A 20,134-nucleotide genomic window follows, 5' to 3' on the forward strand; every position below is an offset into this window, starting at 1 on the left:
ATGTGTTCTGTGATTATTTTAATCTAAAGTACTCCGACGTATATGCAAACTACACCCAAGCACAATCTGCTAAAGTCGGAAGCTATATTCTACATATTCAGTAGTATTTATTGTAACCGATTCTGTTTTAATAGAAAATAATACGTTTGGCTCTATAGTTCCCCGTAGAAATATCACAAGAAGAAGTTTCTATTCAATGATATTGTATTGAAATACACTATTTGGTCTCTTTTGCGCGTCGTTGGTTATGCGTATTAATATGTTCAGATGGAAAAAGTCGCATAACCACTGGAATCATCTGCACGTAAAGAGTAAATAAAAAAGGAAAACTAGACCGAACCTTTGTTTTTTCGCCAAAAGAACCAGACATTTTGAAAGATAACTTTCTACTTCTGAATAGTTATCATGGCTTAATTCAGCGACTTGGTTACACTTGAAACTATAACGAAGGATAATATTCTGATGCCAAGTCTGAATTATTAATTCGAGGCATAATATATTACAGAGATAAATTAGAGCTCAAATATAGACACTGTCAAGGCAGATGAGTTAATGCAATTATTTCCATCGTCATTATTTATTTAAGAAACACGTCTCCATTCAGGACTTTAGGAATTTAACACCACAATACAGTTCACATACTGCACAAAAGAAGTACTGACTAACAAGGTGTGTGAACAACTCCAATGCTTTACGATATATATTTCTATATATAAAACAAGAAAGATTGTGCATTAATGTGTAATACTAAATGTTTTAATCGCTTACAATCATTCCAGTTGCATGACAGAGACATAATTGACTGCTAGAAAGAACACACAGATGATCTTAAAACATTCCATTTAACAGCCCTGTCATTCGCAAGAATATGAATTAAATAATAAAGACATTGCACTGTACAGTTAACATTAGCAGCCTGGTTTACCCTCGGCATTAAAAAGTAATGTATCCCTCAGTAAAACATTTAGCTTTTGAAATCTCTAAGGGTTACAGGAGCGTAATTGTGATCTCCCGCGACCACACTGAAGCAGAATGTTTCTGTTTGAGAGATATCACGTTGTTCAACGTTTGCTGCAGCCTCCCGAGCGTCTTCTCGCTCAGCATTTATAAGTATTTACCGTTTGAGTGTGAGCGTGTTAAAGTCTTGTGTTTTCTGGTGATTTTCACTGGCTTTTCACGGGAATGAGAAGTGTGAGAAGTTCGTATTTCCTTTTGTTTTCTGAAGACAGCACGTAACCCAAGTGTCCCTGGAACTTAGATATCATTTTAAATATTATATATTTATATATGTACATTCATAGAAAAGGCGAAGTTGAAATTATCTCAATATTTTCACAGTTTTAGGGCATAACGTATGTCCCAAACGCATAAGCAAAAACGGTTATGACGCCATGTGCATCTCTAAATTAAATAAAGCAAGACTTGTTGTGATAGGGCACTGCCTCGGGGTTCTTCATCCGTGGTTTCTGAGAAGAGGTAAATATCATACTTTCAGGACACACGAAAATCAGCTGGGTAAGCATTTTATATGGCATCCATTAAGTGTGCATGTGACTATTCGCCTTGGTTTTGCTGATAAATTTCTTTTCTTTCACCCTGCGATTTTGGAACCAAATGGTAACCTGCCGCTCCGACAGGTTGGTTGTAGCAGAGATGCGACGTCTCTTGTCTTTGGTGATAAATTTGCTAGCTGCATATTCCTTTTCTAGTTCCTTCAGTTGTATCTTGGTGTACGGAACCCGCTTTTTGCGTCCTCGGCGATAACTGCTGACCTCAGGTTGCAATGGGACGACATCTGTAAAAGATCACAAAATCATTTAATTTATAGACTGTTAAACGTGTCCTCGAGTTTTCTTCTGAAACGCAGTCGCTCAATATCAGTGGAATTCTTACACGTTTCACTACAATTCTCTCAAAGTAAATCAAATTTGCTTTAAATGTGCTTGCTAAGGAAATCGGGAATATTTTAGACTGTTTTAGAGATGCTTGAACGTTGCCCAATGATATTTTTGTGAAATAAGAGTTTAATCCGTTTTTTAAGGCTGTGTGTTATCTCCATCAGAATGAAACAGATATCCCAAATCTCTACATTATTGTCTCTACATTGACTACATTATAAGTTTTCTTCAGTGTTTCAAGTGTTCTGGTCAAACATTTTATTTTTGAATCCTACCTACATAGAAAAGAATGCTAGAGGGAAATAGCAGGCCAAATAAGTTTTGTTACCAACAAAACAAAACTTTTACTATAAATGTGACAAGTGAATGACATTGTTTTACATGTTTTGCACACACACACACACACACACACACACACACACACACACACAACACACACACACACACACACACACACACACACCACCACCACACACACACACACACACACACACACACACACACCACCACACACACACACAGGGAATCTGTGCATTTTGTAAAGTGTCTTGTTAACATGCATTATGAAGAGTTCATTTATGTTACTGCACCTAAATAACAGGAGAATAGGCCCACCGTCTCCATGTACTTGCCTTGCAAAATGGCCTACTCAGTGTTGAGGTAAAATTAGGTTAGGGACAAATTCAGTTCAACAGTCACACTGAATCCATGAGATATGCCAGATTTTGTTAAAAAGTAACAATTTTTTCTTCTACTTTATAATACATAGTTTTGCACATGTGGAAAAGCAAGCCACGAAGATGAAGGGGTTAAAGGAAGAAAAAGATTTAAAATATTTTGTGTCCTGGATAACAATAACTGGATAACTGGATCACAATAACAATGAATAAGTCATATAGGCTACAAGTTTTGTTTCGATTGAGTATTTCAGTGAACAGCAGCTGTGCCTGTGCTTTGCAAGTGAAGGAGGGCATGTGAGCGTGCACACGTGCACGTGCACGTACAACCGTATATCCATCTGTCTATCCATCTGTGTTTCTGTCTGTCTGTCTCTCTCTCTCTCTCTCTCTCTCTCTCTCCCTCCCTCTCTCTCTCTCTCTCTCTCAGTCTATCTGTTTGCACGTCTCTCTTCTCTCTCTTTCTCTTCCACAAATTGTGTAGTGGTGACAACTGTTAAGTGTTGCATTACTGTTTCTTAAATGCAACAACTAAGGTAATAAACTTCAATAAAACCACTGCAAACTATCCAGCTGGCCATGTGTTTTGCTTTATCGACCTAATGGTAATTCTGTTTCATATTCAGGTTAGTGAAAACACTGAACTTTAGCTGTAACTGTGTTTCATTGTCTTTAAGCTTGTCTCAATGAGTTTTCCTCTCAGGTACAAAAGTACAAAACATACTTGCAGGCACTACATCAGCCGTCTAGTGAAAAAGGGCTTCTGGCATCTGCCAGGCATCCAGAATACACGGCAGAGCATAGCACTCGGTCACTGCTGACACAGATTCAGGGGTTTATAGACGCTGCACAAACAAGACGGGCTATATTATTATTATACAGGAGGAGTAAAGGTAACCTGTGCTGTCATACTGTGTTCCAGCCTGTGAGACTGCTTGGTATAGCTAGTGTAGAAGAACTGACTTTATAATATCCCAGTTAATAAATGGCTAAGCTCTTTAAACTGAAATGTCATAGAAATAATATACAATTTTATTGTAAACTTTGGTTATTGCACGCAATGAGAACGTTACGTATATACATATACACATTTTTTGGTCTTTGGTTGAAGGCATATTGAACCATATTGAAGGTTCTCGTATTACAGTAAATGATCATTTATCAGTGAACCCAATCAACACCACCAGGCCAAATCTAGGACGCCACTAAACGCCATTGACAGATATACAAGGTAATTGTAGTCTAGTTAATATTTCTCTTAGCAACCTATGATTTCATGAGAACTGCCAATTCTGGGGTTTTATTAATGTCAGCTGTGTTTTCAGAAGGGTGAGCTACAGCCAAATTTGGAATGCTGACGTATTAAAAACATACAGTCATTTTTTTTTCTTGGAATAACTTTTTTTTTTTGTCAAAATGGAAAGAAAACGGATGAGACCAACACGTAACATGCCATTTGTGAAGACCTACCTGGAAAAGGAGATTTCCAAAGATGAGACGACTGTGTTTGTTCCTTTGAGCAGTACACCTGCCCATCCCAGCCATTTGATAGAGCCCAATGCTGATATCCCTCCATTGGAATCAGTGCATCGTGTCGTGGCTCGGGGTGCGCGCTAATACTTGGAACGACAGATACGTCTAAATAGCCAGGAACCGCCTGGTACGAGCTAGCGAAGCTCGGGTAGAAAGCAAACTCCTTTGCTCTACTGGAGAGCTCTTCCGTTGGCAAAGCTGTGCTGGGCTCCGCGTATTTTTCTGTTGGGTGGTACGAACACGGCTTCTGCTGTAAGTTCACGTTGTGCGAATGAGATAACCTGCACCCGTAGTACGGGTTTCCAAACGGATAACTATAGCCCAGCGAGCCACTAGATGATGTCTGAGGTGCGGGACACTGTCGTCCCGTATCGGGAGAAGATAAATCCGAATACACGGTTCCCTGGTGAGTCGCTATGGTGCCAGAATGCCGCCCCAGCGCTGGGTGCGAGATCAGATCCCTGCAGTGAGTCGCAGGGCAGTTCCCGCTTAATCCCTCCATGGTTTGGCTTTTATTCTGATTAATTTCATTAGGACTTTTTTCATACACGTACATCAAGGTGTCCGCCCAGCGTGGATGCAACACCAGCGAAGTCGTCATATCACGGGCTGCCGATGCTTTTTAAAAGTCGACTACTCCAGGACGATACCTCGTTTCCAACCACATTTTACGCACGCGCATGCGCACACGCTCTCCAATGTGTCCAGTTCATTAAGGCGCAGGCACGTGATATGCTAACGACTCAGTGGAGACTGGTGCGGTGGGCGGGTAGAATAATCCCTTTAAATACGTACTAGCTTACGTTTCACGCTCCGCTTCTGGGGCTTTTCAACTTCCACGCATTGGCTGATCGTGCCCCAGAAAACGACTCTTAAAGGGGAAGGTAGGGACCTCGAGTTAAGGGAGGCGAAAACAACCCCTCAGTTTTAGCCGACAGGCATGTACAGAAGTAAGCACTGATTTTAGAATCTGATTCTAAATGTGTGCTACCAGTATGGACCACGAATAATGCCTACATGTTTACACGCAAACTAGTGCGTAAAACACAACGAATAGGTTGGCATATAAATGAACTTATTTTCGCTTGTCGGTTTGTCATGCTTCAAACTACATTTTGAAAACAGACAACTTGTGTCAGTTGCTGATGGGAAAGACTTTACATGAGGTGTAATACTATGATTTCCTAATCTGTTGTTCATCAAGTTTTATGGTGGGTCCACTAGTATACATTCCAAGGCATAACTACGTTTTTAAAGGAAAAAATAGGTTTATAATAAAAAAAACATAAGTCTAAATAATAAATACATTCTTTTTGTCGTACAGGGGGATCATTCACACATCAGACTCGCATTTACACAATGAAATCATATCATGAAAAGGAAAAATTAAGGTAATTGATGAATTCTTATTATTTTAATACTTTTTGAGTTCTTGAAGTTAGTTACAGTGTTCTTTCAAAAAGTGTGAACGATCTAATGTCACCACCACACCACCTTTATCCAACGTAAACGTGCTTATAGTATAGTTTTGCCTCATCAAGACGTATTATTCATTATATGGGCCAAAATAAATGTCCATGTTGTCCGTGTAGGCCTGTGGAGTTGTCACAGAGAGCTTCGTGATAATGTAAAACGTAACCACATGTGCTTGTAGTAATTTAGGTCACACTGTATTGCTAAATATTTAAGGGTAAACTAGTTGCTGTGCAAAATACCGCTGATTCTCTTAACTACAATCACCTGTAGACAAGTATTACATTAATACATTATTACAGACTAACTCATCTTGAAATCACGTGCGACATATTTGAACTTTGTGTACCAGCGACGATTTAGCCAGTTTTCCACAGTCACGAGACAGTCACGAAAGCAAATATTTAGCATTAACTAAACGTATAAAGAAAAGCTACTAGTTCTAGGGATTTATTGATGTGTAACAATCTTGGATCTAGAGGAGTGCTAACCTTTTCCTTCTTTTGTACTCTGTACACGTACAAAAACTTGTGTTTGGCTTTTTATCAAGAACTGTACGTTTCGCAACTCCCAGTAAAAGAAAAAAAATTGTTTCAAGAAAATACAACGGTTTGTGTAGGAGATGTAGCGGCGTCTGAGCGAATATAGACGCTCTTACAAATGGTAGCTGCGCAGAAGTCCAAGGTCAAGGTAAACGTACAATCAGGGTCGTAATCAGAGTCTAGACACACAAGAATGAACTTCACTGTGGCCTGCATGGAAACGACATGTACCTTGAAAGACTCTGAAATAACGCGAAAGGTTTGTTAGAGAAACTGCCAGGCAAGCGATATGGAGGTTTCCGAATAATCCGAATAGTTGTAACCCTGAAAGGGCCTGACTGACTTTTAAAGTTGTACAGGAAGACATTAATGACTAACAATTCAGTGACTACCTTGTGGAAAACTGGCTAAGATCCGCGTTTGTCTACATTTAATAAAATGTTAAAGACAGATGTTAAGCTTACATAGTCGGACCGGTTGTTGCGTTGCCTTATTTTCAAATCAAATGGCAATTGTCGATATATGGTGTTTGGGTATACCTGTGACGTTGCAATGTGATTAGGCCTACGGATCTGCATAAAACATGACACTACAAATTAATTCAAATTTAAGCAATTCAACTCAACCTTAAAATTCTGGAAACACGCGAGCTGTAGTTTGTCTCCTTCTACTGATCAGGAACAAATCCTGTGCAAATGGATTAATCTGAAATCCTTACATATTTTATTATATTTTCTTTTTACGAATTCGTATTCGGAAATAAACTGTGTTGCGTGAATACGATTTCGAGACCAAAGTGATTTGCTGGTCCCTTTTTCTAATGTCGTTGGAGTTAAAATAACAAAATATTTCATAACCTTTTTGCAATAGTTTTTTTTTAGAGTGCTGTTGTCAATCTGTCTTTGCTGGTTGCTATTAAAGGCGTTGTCATATTTTCAGCGATTATTATGCAGCAAAATAGTAAAATCTAGCAGTGTCAAATCTAGTAAGAAAACGTCTAGTCTTACAAATATTATAAATGCTCTAATATAGCAAAGGCATTATAAGACAAATACTTTGAATATTTTAAATAATTTACGTACACCCATATCTACTGAAATAAATTTGATTTGCGCATACAATTATGTATCTGGAGTCCAAGCATGGATTTGTTTCGTGATTTAGAGTGTGGAAATGATGTAAGTTCGTCAAAAGGGCACTCAGGATAGCTAATAGGCTATTAGCTTCCATGCTAATATTTCGAAATGGGTATCTCCAGTTCTTTGTGGTTTTTTGGAGATATGTGTATTCTTTTAGGGCATTATGTCTTCTACAGTAACACACCGGTATTCGACATATCACAAGAAACACAGGCATAGCCATAAATAAGCCAACACATTACACTTATCTACAGTTCGGTTCACGTACAACCCCCTCCGCCTATATCATCACTGGATATTCTGTGTCAAATTTAGTACGTGATACTGTATTTGATGCTATTTAAGTGTCAAATTAGTAATTAAAGGCAAATCTGTACTTGGAATGCTGTTTATAATCATTCGTAATCGTAGAGTTTATCACAGTTACAAATAAACTCGTGAAAAAACTCTGGGCCACTGTGTTTACACTTTTATTTAATTGTCAGTAGTCGAGCGGCATCAATGTTCTTGATATTGCCCACTAAGACGTTAGTGACAGCCTTCTGCTCATATCGTCAGCCACACTCATGGCCATGGTGCGAATAACAGCTTCAAGGTTTGTGATATAGATTTTATTGAAAGTTAATACAGTGCGCCATATTGCATTACTGAAGTGTCAAGTTATCTTCCCTCTCTCCACCTTTATATCTCTCTCTCACACACTTTCTCTCACGTTCTGTGTGTGTATGACAGCGAGAGTACGCACGTGCCTCCGCTTCCTTTACCTCAGTGCAGAGAAACTTTTGTTTTCTCTTACATTTCTGTTACGAAAAACAAAAGGTTTTAGTTTAACTAACAAATATAAACGACGGGCGCTACGTACATAAAGACAGGTATTTGATCTAACGTTATGGATTGCACAGTAGAAATCTCATAACTGAATGTATACGTACATGCATACATGTATACGTGTTAATGTACATAATAATGTACATTCAATAATGTTCAATAATAATAATGAACGAAAAAGTACGAGTTAAATCAGTTCTATATGCGTTAATTCAACAATAATCTTTTGTTATGTATTAAGTATGCAGAAGACAGTGAGGAGAAGTTGACGAACTGTTCCGAGACTCTTGTTAATTAACGGTTCCGTCTGCGCCTGCTTTGCAGTCTTGTGCCATTTCTCACCTTTGTTTGGGAACATCACTGTCGAACTGGGCCTCGAGACATATAACCCCCCCACTCCCCTCCAAGGCCCAAGATGATTAGGTGTGAGGTGATTTTTCAGTCTTACACATAGCTTTCCTACGCATATTGAGCATTCTGTGAAGTTAAGTGTTGCAGTGGTGACACGGCAATCGGATCTGATTTCCTGAGTTATATTTGTCTACAGTTGATTATTTCCACACATGCCAAAATAAATAATGTAATAAATTGATCTCAAGTAATATCTGAATTTGTTGGTAGTCGGTTTATTCTTTAAACGTTACATCTAATCAAAAGCTGTATGCCAATGTAGTGCGAGCAAGTACCAGAATTCTTTTTTTTTATAATTTAAGTAATATATTAGCTTATATGTCGATTTGTTATGAAGAACTTCGATTTCCACAATCATTTTATTTGGCAAAATGTTTACACCAGTATTTCATGTAAAATGTTTTCAACTGGACAGCTCATGACTTCTTTAAATAGGACTTTATATGAAATACTCATTTAAAAGTGTTTTCTGTATTCTCTGTGTGTTGTACTTGTTTTTGAATAAATTACATGGTATGAATGCGTAATGTAAACCACACTGCTAGGCTACTAGCTTATGTGATTTGGGCCCGTTCTGGGAGGAAGAGCAAAATCAGAGTAATAATACACAGTCTGTCGGTCACAGTGACAGGCAGACGGCCATCAAGAATGTCGCCGTGTTTGCACATATGCAGAACACACATCTGTGAAGCACTCTTTTCCATATAAAGGAAAGTTGTAGGGATTCCAAAATAACACTGGCAAACGACGGAGCGAGACGTTGGCTCTCGTGATAAGAAACACGTTTATTTTTTTTTAACGCACGTAGCCCGTACATAACCCGACCACAAGGCAACCTACCGTTCGGAGTTTTGAGAGTTGGACTGCTGCTGCCGGTGCGTCTAGGTTGTCATGGAGAAACAGAAAAATCGATTGCCGCCTCTCTTAAAGCTCCCTGGACTCAGACCTATTAAAAACTGGCCTACGTTCCTGTTTCCAGTCCTGTCTCTGCACATTTGAATATCATCCAAACTGCCATTTAAGCTAAGAGTCTGTATCTTCAAGTCAAGGTTCGTTTGATCTACGGAGGCTTCCGTAGTTGGTGCAGGCAGAGACGTTAAGCCTTCCCCTAAACTACACAGTGATCACATTCAATCCTGTGTTTATAGTCTAATTTCGTTCTGGTCTCGTTTGTCATACAGAAGACCACTTTTTCCATTCGACGCCTGTGTCCCACGAGACTTATTTTTACTAGTGAGCTGTATTTCTAACCACTCACAAACTTTTAAATTCATTTGTTTCATAGTTTCAGCCAGGAGGTGTCCCGGGTGAGTGTTGCCTAAACTGTCTTAATGATATACTCTGACTTACTCCTATTGACCATTCATTAAGAAGAACGTTGTATACAACACTACTTCCCAAGCAACATCTCTTCAAGCGTCAGTGCTTTACCCATTAATATTCCAAGGGAACATATAACTCCTGACATAACACAGTAGAATATCAGCTGAAAAGCCAGTGTCCCCAAATTAAACCAATCTACAGGCCGTACTAAAGTTCACTGACATGCTATGCTAGCTTTACGTTGCAGTATTAAGCTGAGCCACACCTTTGCCTATGCACGCACCATCATGCGGAAGGTGTGTGTGTGTGTAGGGGGTGTGTGTGGGAATGTAGCTTTTTATATGCAACTCTGATTAATTAAACATCCCGCAGTGATGTGCGCCAATAAGTTAGAGCGCACGTGAAGCCATGTGAACCACAGCGCTACAGTGCTACCATACTAATAAGGTCATTATGGAGAGTGTGAATCAAGACTCTGATGCATAATAAATTTAAACATGTGCAGCATACAGAAGTTTGAGATTGATTTATACTGTTTTACCTGAAAACAGATGAGTTGACTTTCTCCAGATGAATCGACAAAAACGTGAGAGGTTTATGTTGAACAGATTCATTTGTAAACTAAAGCAAATACTGTTCGTAGTAGGGGCTGCATCCCGCCATGAACCATAGCCTGCAGTGTGTGAGGAGAGGTTACATATCTATCTATCTATCTATCTATCTATCTATCTATCTATCTATCTATCTATCTATCTATCTATCTATCTATCTATCTATCTATCTATCTATCTATCTATCTATTGCAGGATATCAATTTGTTCCTTCAATACTAAAATCACAAAAGCAGAGTACAAATTGTTCAATTTCGTTATAAAGATGTGTTAGTGACACTTCACGATAGCAGTCACGTGTTTTAAGATGCCACGTATTATCAGCTTTCCTGCCATTACTGAAATTATGCCACTGTGGAATCAAACCGTATGATCTAAGTAATTCTCAACATTTCCGTTAAAACTTTTATCCTGTAAATATTTCGCTGTTTCATGCTAATAACAGTCATAGCGATGGGTGAACTTTCACGAGCGTATAACAGTCTAACTATCTCCTCCACTTCCTGACGTGTCTAGTGGGAAGTCCAAGTTCAAGTTAAACCGTTTTTATTACTCTGCCCAGACATGTTGATTGCGAAGACATACCTCTATTGTACGTTTTGTCCTGTCTTTGGTGTTTGTAAGCTACAAGGTTCCTGTTCATTTTTTTATAAATAACTACAAAATATATTTGATATTTGATATTTGAAATACAGAATATTCTGCTGGAATTAGTTTGCCTAAATGTTTAATTGTAGGCCTTGGTTCGACGAATGCACAATCGCAATTCTGTGCAGATGGACGAACGGCGTTAGATAATTGTTCACGAGCTAATGGTCAGTGTCACTTTACTGTATATGTAGTATTTTTGCTCTACATTACCGTCTTGGTCAACATGAAAGACACGCAACTGGCAAACCTACTTTTTAATACACCTTAACCTGTATGTTGTGTCCTGGGCGAATGCAAGATATATTGTATTACTGTAATAGAAATATTTGCTAAATGTATTTACTCAACGGTGACTTCGTGTATCTGAAAGTTACCAGCCATTTGTACTTTGTGAATATTTAACCTTTTGTACTTTTAGGAGAAGTTTACATAGTCTGCAGGCTGAATGAATGGAAAAACTTTAAATAAAATGAACTGAAGAATATAAAAAGATATTCAGCTAGAAATAAGTTACTAATTATGCAAGGTTAAGGTGCTCTGAATGTTTTATGATGTGCTGTGGCCAGCAGCTCACATCGTTGCTACGTAGCTGAATAACAATTGTTTCATAATGAAAAAAACAGCAATCAAACGTGCGAAGTTTATCTTTTCTGTAGCATTTAAAGAAAATGCTTTTCCCCCAAGATTATGCACGCTTGGTGTTGACGACTGTCCCAGTCTAGCTAAATTCCGATTTCTGTGGTGCTTTGTAAACACAGTGTATTCTTTTGAGTTTTAATGGACCCCAGTATTAGCGTTCACTGTACTTTATTCCTTAACAATTTAATATCGGATTACAGACAACGAATTAGGCCGTGTTGGTCTTACTCTTTATCCATAACTATACTATATTTAAGTGGTAGACATTCCGAATTCTTTGTCGCAGAATATAACAACAATATAAACGCCACAATATGCTACTACAACCGACTAACAGCAATAAAGGTGCTAATATAATATATTAATAATAATAGGCTAGTATTCTGCATCTGCAATATATGTGCCTTAAAGGTACAGAACTGTGATATTAGAACAGTCATTCTAATCTATTTAACTTTTAATGATCTCACGTCTTTGGACACTCCCCCCCCCCTTTCACATCCGCACATCAGCGGTAATATAAAAGCTAGATCCTCGGCTGCTAATCTTAGATCTTAGTTAACTGTATAGGATTGTCGCCTTTGAGTTGTTCTGTCCCCCGCGACATCACAGGCAGGTGTCCCTGAACACAGGGCAGAAAATGAAATAACCCGTATGATACAAATTATGGGGCTTTCAGCTTGGATTTAGGCAAATAAATAACGCTCAAATTAGTTATATTTAATCTGATTCCCTGCGAGTTTACCGTCTAAGTTTCTGTGTGTTATGACGAGCCATGCTCGGTCTGTTTCATGTACAGTATTGTGCAAACGTCTTAGACTACCACTACATTTGAGGTTTTAGCAAAGATAAAATTATTATTTTTCAGTCTCATTATTAAGATACAAAAAAATAAAATAAAATTTAGCTCAATAAACATTTCAGAGGACAATGGTTTCCACAGGTAAAGTCAGTACATAGTGTGACCGCCCTCCCCAAAGCACATCTTGAACTGTTTTGGGGAGACTGTCCTAACTGTTTGTGAAGTCATCTTCTGGGAGATTAAACCAGGCCTCTTTCAGGACTTCCCAAAGTTCTTCAGATTTCGACTGTCCGTTCTGCTATTGCTCAAGTGTGAGGAGAAGTTACTCTAGTTGATAATTTTCTGTTTTTAATACTGCTTATAGATGTCCCGTATTCCTGGTTGTGTTCTAATATAGAGAACGAAAAATAATTATATGTGAATATGCCAAAAAACAACGAAAGCTTTAGACCTTGGTACAGTACTGTTGATCTATTTTACCTTTCCATATGACCAATAATTGAAGCAACGTAATTTCGAGGATGAACATTCACGAAATATTGTATAGTGCTGGGCGTTAGAGAGACACTTTAAGACCCTCTTCATGCATTTAGGGCTTTTGATACGCCGACAATTCATAATAAAGTTATGAAGTGTTTCTGCTCTGTTTTATGTACATATAACCCGTAAGATACCCGGGGGGATTTCACCTGCTCGGGGGTGCGGACTTTTTATTAATCGATGGAATAAACCGTGCAGCAGGTTTCTGCCACATTTTCTCACGTAAACATATTTTAATACGCAGCCTGACGCTAATGAATCTAGATTTTCTTCAAAAACATTTGCATGAAACCAATTAAAGGACAGTAATTTTTTTTGCAAAATGACGGATTGGATGGATTTGAACGTTTCTGGACCTGCGCAGGTTATGTAGCTTATTCATAGCTAAACCTTTGAAACCTTGAATGTGTTTCAAGGTTTAGTTCAGAGAGCAGCCGGTTGATGCTAAGTCGAAGCTACTTGCTATTCTTATTATAAACGGGCTGTAGTCCGCCTTTATTTTAATTTTATACATTTCTATCTCTGTTAGTTTATCCCAAAAATGAAGTCGCAACGAAAACGTGTATAACTTCATTGTGTCGATTCAGCTAAATTGACCTTGGGTGCAAAAATGTGTCTCGGTCAAGGTCAAGGTATTATGAAGCTAGCAGCCTAATTGTTATGGCTGCTTGAAGTAGATATTAGATTCAATTTCCCTCAGTAATTCTCATGTATTTATTACCTTTTCGTAGCTTCAAAAACAAAAACACATTGCTATATTACAATTATATTATTAAAGCTCAACGTTTAAAATATCTAAAATGGTCACTGTGAAAAGAACATTTAAAAATATTATTTCTAAAATATTATTTTAACGAATTACTCCAATATTATACCGATATGTCGGCTTTTCTGATTATCTCCAAGTCACAAACGTTTCAGTTTTAGCTTCTCAGATTTGAGTTTTAGAAAAATGGAGTTGTTAAATGTTATAAAAGACACTTGCAAAGAATTGCGTTAAAACAACCAATCATGATTTTTTGCGAACTGTCAGCTGTTGTGATAGAAAGACTGCCTTAATAGAATTACATTTACATAATATGCATGTAGGAAAAGATTCCTGTCAGCGCGCACTTTCAGCTAAACGCACAATGTGTCCAAGTGTACGACTTATTAGGCGCAAGAGGCGCACGTGGTACGCAATGTGTTTAACAAAAGAATAGCAGCTTCAACCTGCAAAAAACAATTCGATCCACTCAGCGAGGACTGTCTAAATGAACATCATTAATTTGGGCGACGAACAGACGGCTTACGAATAAATTCTCCGCAGTTACGCCGAGGAAAGATATATGCGCGGTAGCCCCGGCCATACATCCGCTAGACAGGGATGAGAGTTCAAGTTCAAAGTCCTTTCGCCCAGTCAAGCGGCGTGATCACGCAACAGGACCTTTAACCTCTAACGGAGTAAATCAGAAATAGACAAAAATCTACTGCGCAAAAATACCCTCCAATCTGTAATACATGAAGGAAATCATTCTTGTCTCCGTTTGGGAAACTTTGCTAAAGTTCAGTGGAGCACAAAAGAGGACAAAGTTAAGGTTGAGATAAACGCTAACTATAAGAAATGTTCATGATGAGGATGTGCTGATATTGACAAATGAAACCATGTTTCCGACTTTCATAAACATACCGATTCCGACAGATATTTCGTATTATTGTAGTATATGCTGACCTTCACTAGTGATGTCAGACTCTATCCACATTGACTATTATCTATCTTTATATTTAAGATCTGGACCACCCCTCACGCTCGTGTGAAACGCACCGTCGTGAGTTGTATGTCATCAGCAGTGTGCGCGCGGCATATGCGCTCTGGAACAATTACGCACGCGCAACTTCTTTCAACGCAACTTTAAAGTGATTTGTACGACTCTTTATCATTTCATTTTCATAAGATATTATTATTCGTTCCATTTCCGTTTAATTATTCCCCCTTTTGTAATTTTCAACTAATTTTCTTTAATATAATAGAGCTGTAAAATTATATTCCAATAAAGTGTACGATTTTCCCATTTGTATCCACACTTTATAGTGAGCTTGGTGGATTATACACGGACTACTTTAATATGGAAGTTTGAGTTCAGCAGTTTAATATCCCTCCACATTAAACACAGGGAACAACGGACAGTCTTCAAAAAACAACAACAACAAATAAATCATACATCTCTCGCTTGGCTTATGTTCCACAATTACCCAAATAAAATCTCATGCATAATCCAGTCTCAGTCCGTGTGTTAGTCTGAGAATGTAGGGTATAACCTATATTGTTCATGAACTATTGCAGCATGTTAATTAAAGAGTTATGAATCTCTGATATTATGATGATAATTTAAATGCACTTGGCTGTGAACCTTTTATACACCCAGCAATCACATTTGTTCACATTACATTGCTGACATTGTGTACTTAATTCTTAACAAATGCTTGGAATGGTTCGTAACCTATCATTGTTTTGTAAGAAGTCAACATGTTTTTATGAGTCAGGGTTCAGGACCGCACGGGTCTGCGTGAGTGTGCAAAACACACTGCAAATGAGGATACACCCCAACCCAACCGTACATGAGAGAGATTCAATAAAATGATGAAATTCTCAATGGCTTTGAGAATTTGATGTGTCCCAAACATACAGGAACATTTTGAAAGCATACCGTGGAAAGGAAGGATCATCGGATTATCCAACCCTGAGGTTGTAGTAAACATTCTCAAAATGCTTAATATGTACTCAGACATATTAAAGTCCTCAGACTTTTTCTTTGCTAATTTATTATATGGCATGTTTGCTAATTTATTATATGGCATGTTTTCGAGATCTCTTCTTGCTAAAATAAAAAGCATCTTCTGAACAACTTCTGAATCTTCTGTCTATAAAGGCAAAATAAATGCAAACCAAATGTAATTTGGAAATAGCAGATTTTTATAAACATATCTAGAGTGGTTATGGAGCAATGAAAACATTTTATCCAAAGTGAGATTTTATAGAGATTAGCACTTAAGTGTGGAGATGTAAATTTGGTTTTAAAATTACCAGGGACACGCAAGGCACGGGTCTTTTAATTAAAGCTATATTTAATTGGATAATTATCGCAAGCGGAGGTTGTGAAATAATTTGCATGAGTGAGATATTAAATGCTTGGAGTGAGTTTACTTGGTGGTTGACTGAACCAATGTTGAATCTCAGAACCCTTGATGAGACATAAATATGGCCCAGCAGAGTCTCAGATGGTGCTTTGTGAAGACTAAAGTAGGTATATTTTGGATGTCCAGCACACATATTGAAACAGGAAGGGATTCAACCCTAACCCAAACCTTAACCCTTTACGGAAAACGCTTGTCATCTCTGCTGTCTGCAACTGTTCCATCCATATCACTATAATGAGTGAGCTACTTTTAAATTAGAGCTATGGGGCCAGAGACCGTGCTGCAGGGGCTGTGTCGAAAGATCACTGCGTCATTGCTCAAAAACGCTCGTTAGCTACAGAGGTCAACCAATGCAGAAAGACAGCAGTGTGGTGAAAGACGGCAAAACCAGGTCTGGGAGTTCAGCTGGGAGTAAGTCAAAACCAACATGCATGTGTGTATTTACAGCGATGGGTTCTTTATTGTGTATTACTGGCATTTACAGAACTTATTTACGGAGTATTCACTAACAACACATGCAGTAGTAACATTTAGGGACACAATATTTTAACATTTTAAGAAATCTGAAAAATGAATGTAAGAACTTCTTCACAAAGAGGGAACGGGTTCAGAGTTGAAGGCTGAAGGTAAATGTCAGGAACGGTCCTCAAGGTCAGGATGGTGGATGGGTGGTGATGAGGGGTCGTTTGTTAATATGTGGTGTTTGTAGTAAAACCACCGTCAGCTTAACCTGATGCAGACATCTTACAACGGCGGTGTCTCAGAGCCACGTATGACCATGGTATGAAACCTTTACATGAACAAACAGTTCTCAATATTTATAGAAAATGAAAAACAAAGTGAAATATGTGGATTTCTTGACTTCTAGTTTAACCATAGCTATTGCTGTTTAAATACATCCACAACAACAACAACAACAACAACAACAACTACTACTGCTACTATTGATAATAGTTATAAAAACAACAAATATTATTATAACATATAATTATTGTGTAACTGGCACACAGCACATGGAGCCAAAGAATGAGGCTGACCTCATGATGTTAAAATGAACCAAAGGACAGCAAGAACATGAATGATATCTCTATGCTGCATGAAAAGGACCATGAGTTAGATAACATCTAATATGCAAATAAAATAAGAGTGCAATATAAAGACGGTGAGGACATGTAAGACTAGTCTAACCCACCCTTCATCTTTCACTGTGTAGGACTGCACTTCAGTGGACATACTTACTGTCAGCTCTCTTCCAAGCTCAAAGTATTTTACTGCATTGGGCTGTTTCTGGCTTTATGTTTGACACTGCTCTCCTGGTCTGATCTCTCCTGACCTGGTCTCTCCTGGTCTGGTCTCTCCTGACCTGATCTCTCCTGACTTGATCTCTCCTGACCTGGTCTCTCCTGACCTGGTCTCTCGTGGTCTGATCTTTCCTGACCTGGTCTCTCCTGGTCTGATCTCTTCTGACCTGGTCTCTCATGGTCTGATCTCTCCTGACCTGGTCTGATCGTTCCTGGTCTGATCTCTCCTGGTCTGGTCTCTCGTGGTCTGATCTCTCCTGACCTGGTCTGATTGTTCCTGGTCTGATCTCTCCTGGTCTGATCTCTCCTGGTCTAATCTCTCCTGACTTGATCTCTCCTTACCTGGTGTCTCCTGACCTGGTCTCTCCTGGTCTGATATCTTCTGACCTGATCTCTCCTGACCTGGTCTGATCATTCCTGGTCTAATCTCTCCTGACTTGATCTCTCCTGACCTGGTGTCTCCTGACCTGATCAATTCTGACTTGGTCTCTCCTGGTCTGATCTCTTCTGACCTGATCTCTCCTGGTCTGATCTCTCCTGACCTGGTCTGATCGTTCCTGGTCTGATCTCTCCTGACCTGGTGTCTCCTGACCTGATCCCTCCTGACCTGGTCTCTCCTGGTCTGATCTCTCCTGACTTGATCTCTCCTGGTCTGATCTCCCCTGACCTGGTCTCTTCTGGTCTGATCTCTCCTGACCTGGTTTCTCCTGGTCTGATTGTTCCTGGTCTGATCTCTCCTGACCTGGTTTCTCCTGGTCTCATTCTCCTGACCTGGTCTCTCCTGGTTTGACCTCTCCTGGTCTGATCTCTCCTGACCTGGTCTCTACTGGTCTAATCTCTCCTGACCTGGTCTCTCCTGGTCTGATCTCTCCTGACCTGATCTCTCCTGGTCTGATCTCTCCGGACCTGGTCTCTCCTGGTCTGATCTCTCCTGACCTGGTCTCTCCTGGTCTAATCTCTCCTGACCTGGTCTCTCCTGGTCTGATCTCTTCTGACCTGATCTCTCCTGGTCTGATCTCTCCTGACTTGGTCTCTCCTGGTCTGATCTCTCCTGACCTGGTCTCTCCTGGTCTGATCTCTCCTGACCTGATCTCTCCCCTCCTTCGCTTCCAATATCATCCCTATAACTGAACAGCAAGCATTAAAATATTAGTATCTAAGGCACTAAGCCTAGGAATTATTTGCTAAGTCTTTAAATACCATAATCATAGTTAGAAATGATATGTCAAGTTTGTGGATGATGCTTTTATTCATGGCTTAGGGTAATTTGCAAATGCCCAGATAGTACATAATTTATAAAAGTAACAGTGAAAGAAGCAAATAATAAAGATAATAAATATAATAATAATAATAATAATAATAAAATGCTGGAGTGCATTATTGGTACTGAGTCATCAACCCATTAACTTCCTCAGTCATCAGCTGATACATCATCAGGCCTTAGACTGGCTGACCATAAACAAATAGAGCATGTCAGATCTAACTCAGCATTTCAGTGTGATTATTTATTTGAGGAAAATCAAAATATAGCTTTGTAAAACTAATATGCTTTGTAACACAGGCAGTTTTTGGTAAATGGTCCAATTCAGAAAGCTCATAACTGGCTCTGATTTGGACCATTTTGAGAGCAACGTCTGGCAATAATAAAAGATCATAACAGCATTTTAAGACCACAGGAGATGAAATTGCTGAATTACAAATCCACAATATCTCTGAAATCCACTATCTGCACCTTCCCCTGAATATCATATTCTAATTCTGCTATGGTTTGGCACATATTCCCGTTTAATGATCAGAAATCGATTTAGTATTATTGTTTACTTATTATTATTTAACGATTAAAAACTAATAATGTCCTCTGCTTTGTGTTATATCCAATATAACAACATTGTGTGAAACTAGACACTAAACATAAAGAATGTTTATAAAGGAATAAATCCGCCTTAAAATTGAAATAATCCCATTATTTGAGTGGCAATTGTATCTTCTCATTTAGTTGCTGTAAGAACCATGCAGTAAGTGACCAAGTCCGATACCTTCCTGTTACCATGTCCTTTAACACATTCAAAACACAAAATGCCTCAAAAATAGCACAGAATTATTATAAATGTCTTTTTATAGGTGTCGTGCTAAAACTGCTGTACGATACCTCTGCCCCACTGAGCTATGAGCTGTGAGCAGCACCCACTTTTCCGTGTGTGCTGACGCATGTTTTCTTACTCTTTTATCCTTTGTGGAGCTGCAGTGGCGGTGATGGCGAGACGTAGCCACCTGCAGTCCTGGAGTAACATCGTTTGATCCGTTCAACAGAAACGTAGGGGAAACGTGACTCAGAACACCCCTTTTGTGGATCGTCTTTTGTGCTAAAGCAACCGCCTGCTGCTGTGTTGTACTGCTGCATTAGAACACAACCTTGGGTTGGCGTCTGTTGTAGACCGAGTCCAGTTTGTCTGACGACAGCATTTCCAATAGGTCTGATCTCCATCTCACGCACACAGTCAGTTTACCACCAACTGTCTCTACAGCGTCAACAAAGATTGCTTTGTGACCATGTCTAATATAAAATGTGTTACACAAATACAGCTTAAC

The 20,134-nt window shown here is 38.9% G+C and overlaps 1 protein-coding gene and 1 long non-coding RNA gene across 3 annotated transcripts in view; one reads left to right on the forward strand and one right to left on the reverse strand.

The window, feature by feature from the left end:
- Window positions 1–545: 545 nt before the first annotated feature.
- On the reverse strand, window positions 546–5,340 carry hoxc13a (homeobox C13a). 2 transcript variants are annotated; one of them, XM_076983712.1, is made up of 3 exons: window positions 4,046–5,340; window positions 1,563–1,795; window positions 546–1,466 (listed from the first exon to the last, which is right to left on the reverse strand). In XM_076983712.1, the coding sequence occupies exons 1-3, from the start codon at window positions 4,707–4,709 to the stop codon at window positions 1,407–1,409; spliced, it is 957 nt and encodes a 318-aa protein (XP_076839827.1). In that variant the 5' UTR covers window positions 4,710–5,340; the 3' UTR covers window positions 546–1,406. The 2 variants fall into 2 exon arrangements, with proteins under 2 accessions (XP_076839827.1, XP_076839828.1); XM_076983713.1 differs by having other exon boundaries at window positions 546–1,795; window positions 4,046–5,332.
- Window positions 5,341–16,552: 11,212 nt separating this feature from the next.
- LOC143484792 (uncharacterized) overlaps window positions 16,553–20,134 on the forward strand; it is a 29,348-nt gene continuing 25,766 nt past the window's right edge. The window contains exon 1 of the long non-coding RNA XR_013122718.1: window positions 16,553–16,655. This is a non-coding gene — a long non-coding RNA (uncharacterized LOC143484792). The remainder of the gene's footprint in view (window positions 16,656–20,134) is intronic.

This window comes from Brachyhypopomus gauderio, chromosome 21 (assembly GCF_052324685.1).
Source record: "Brachyhypopomus gauderio isolate BG-103 chromosome 21, BGAUD_0.2, whole genome shotgun sequence".
Lineage (NCBI taxonomy): Eukaryota > Metazoa > Chordata > Actinopteri > Gymnotiformes > Hypopomidae > Brachyhypopomus > Brachyhypopomus gauderio.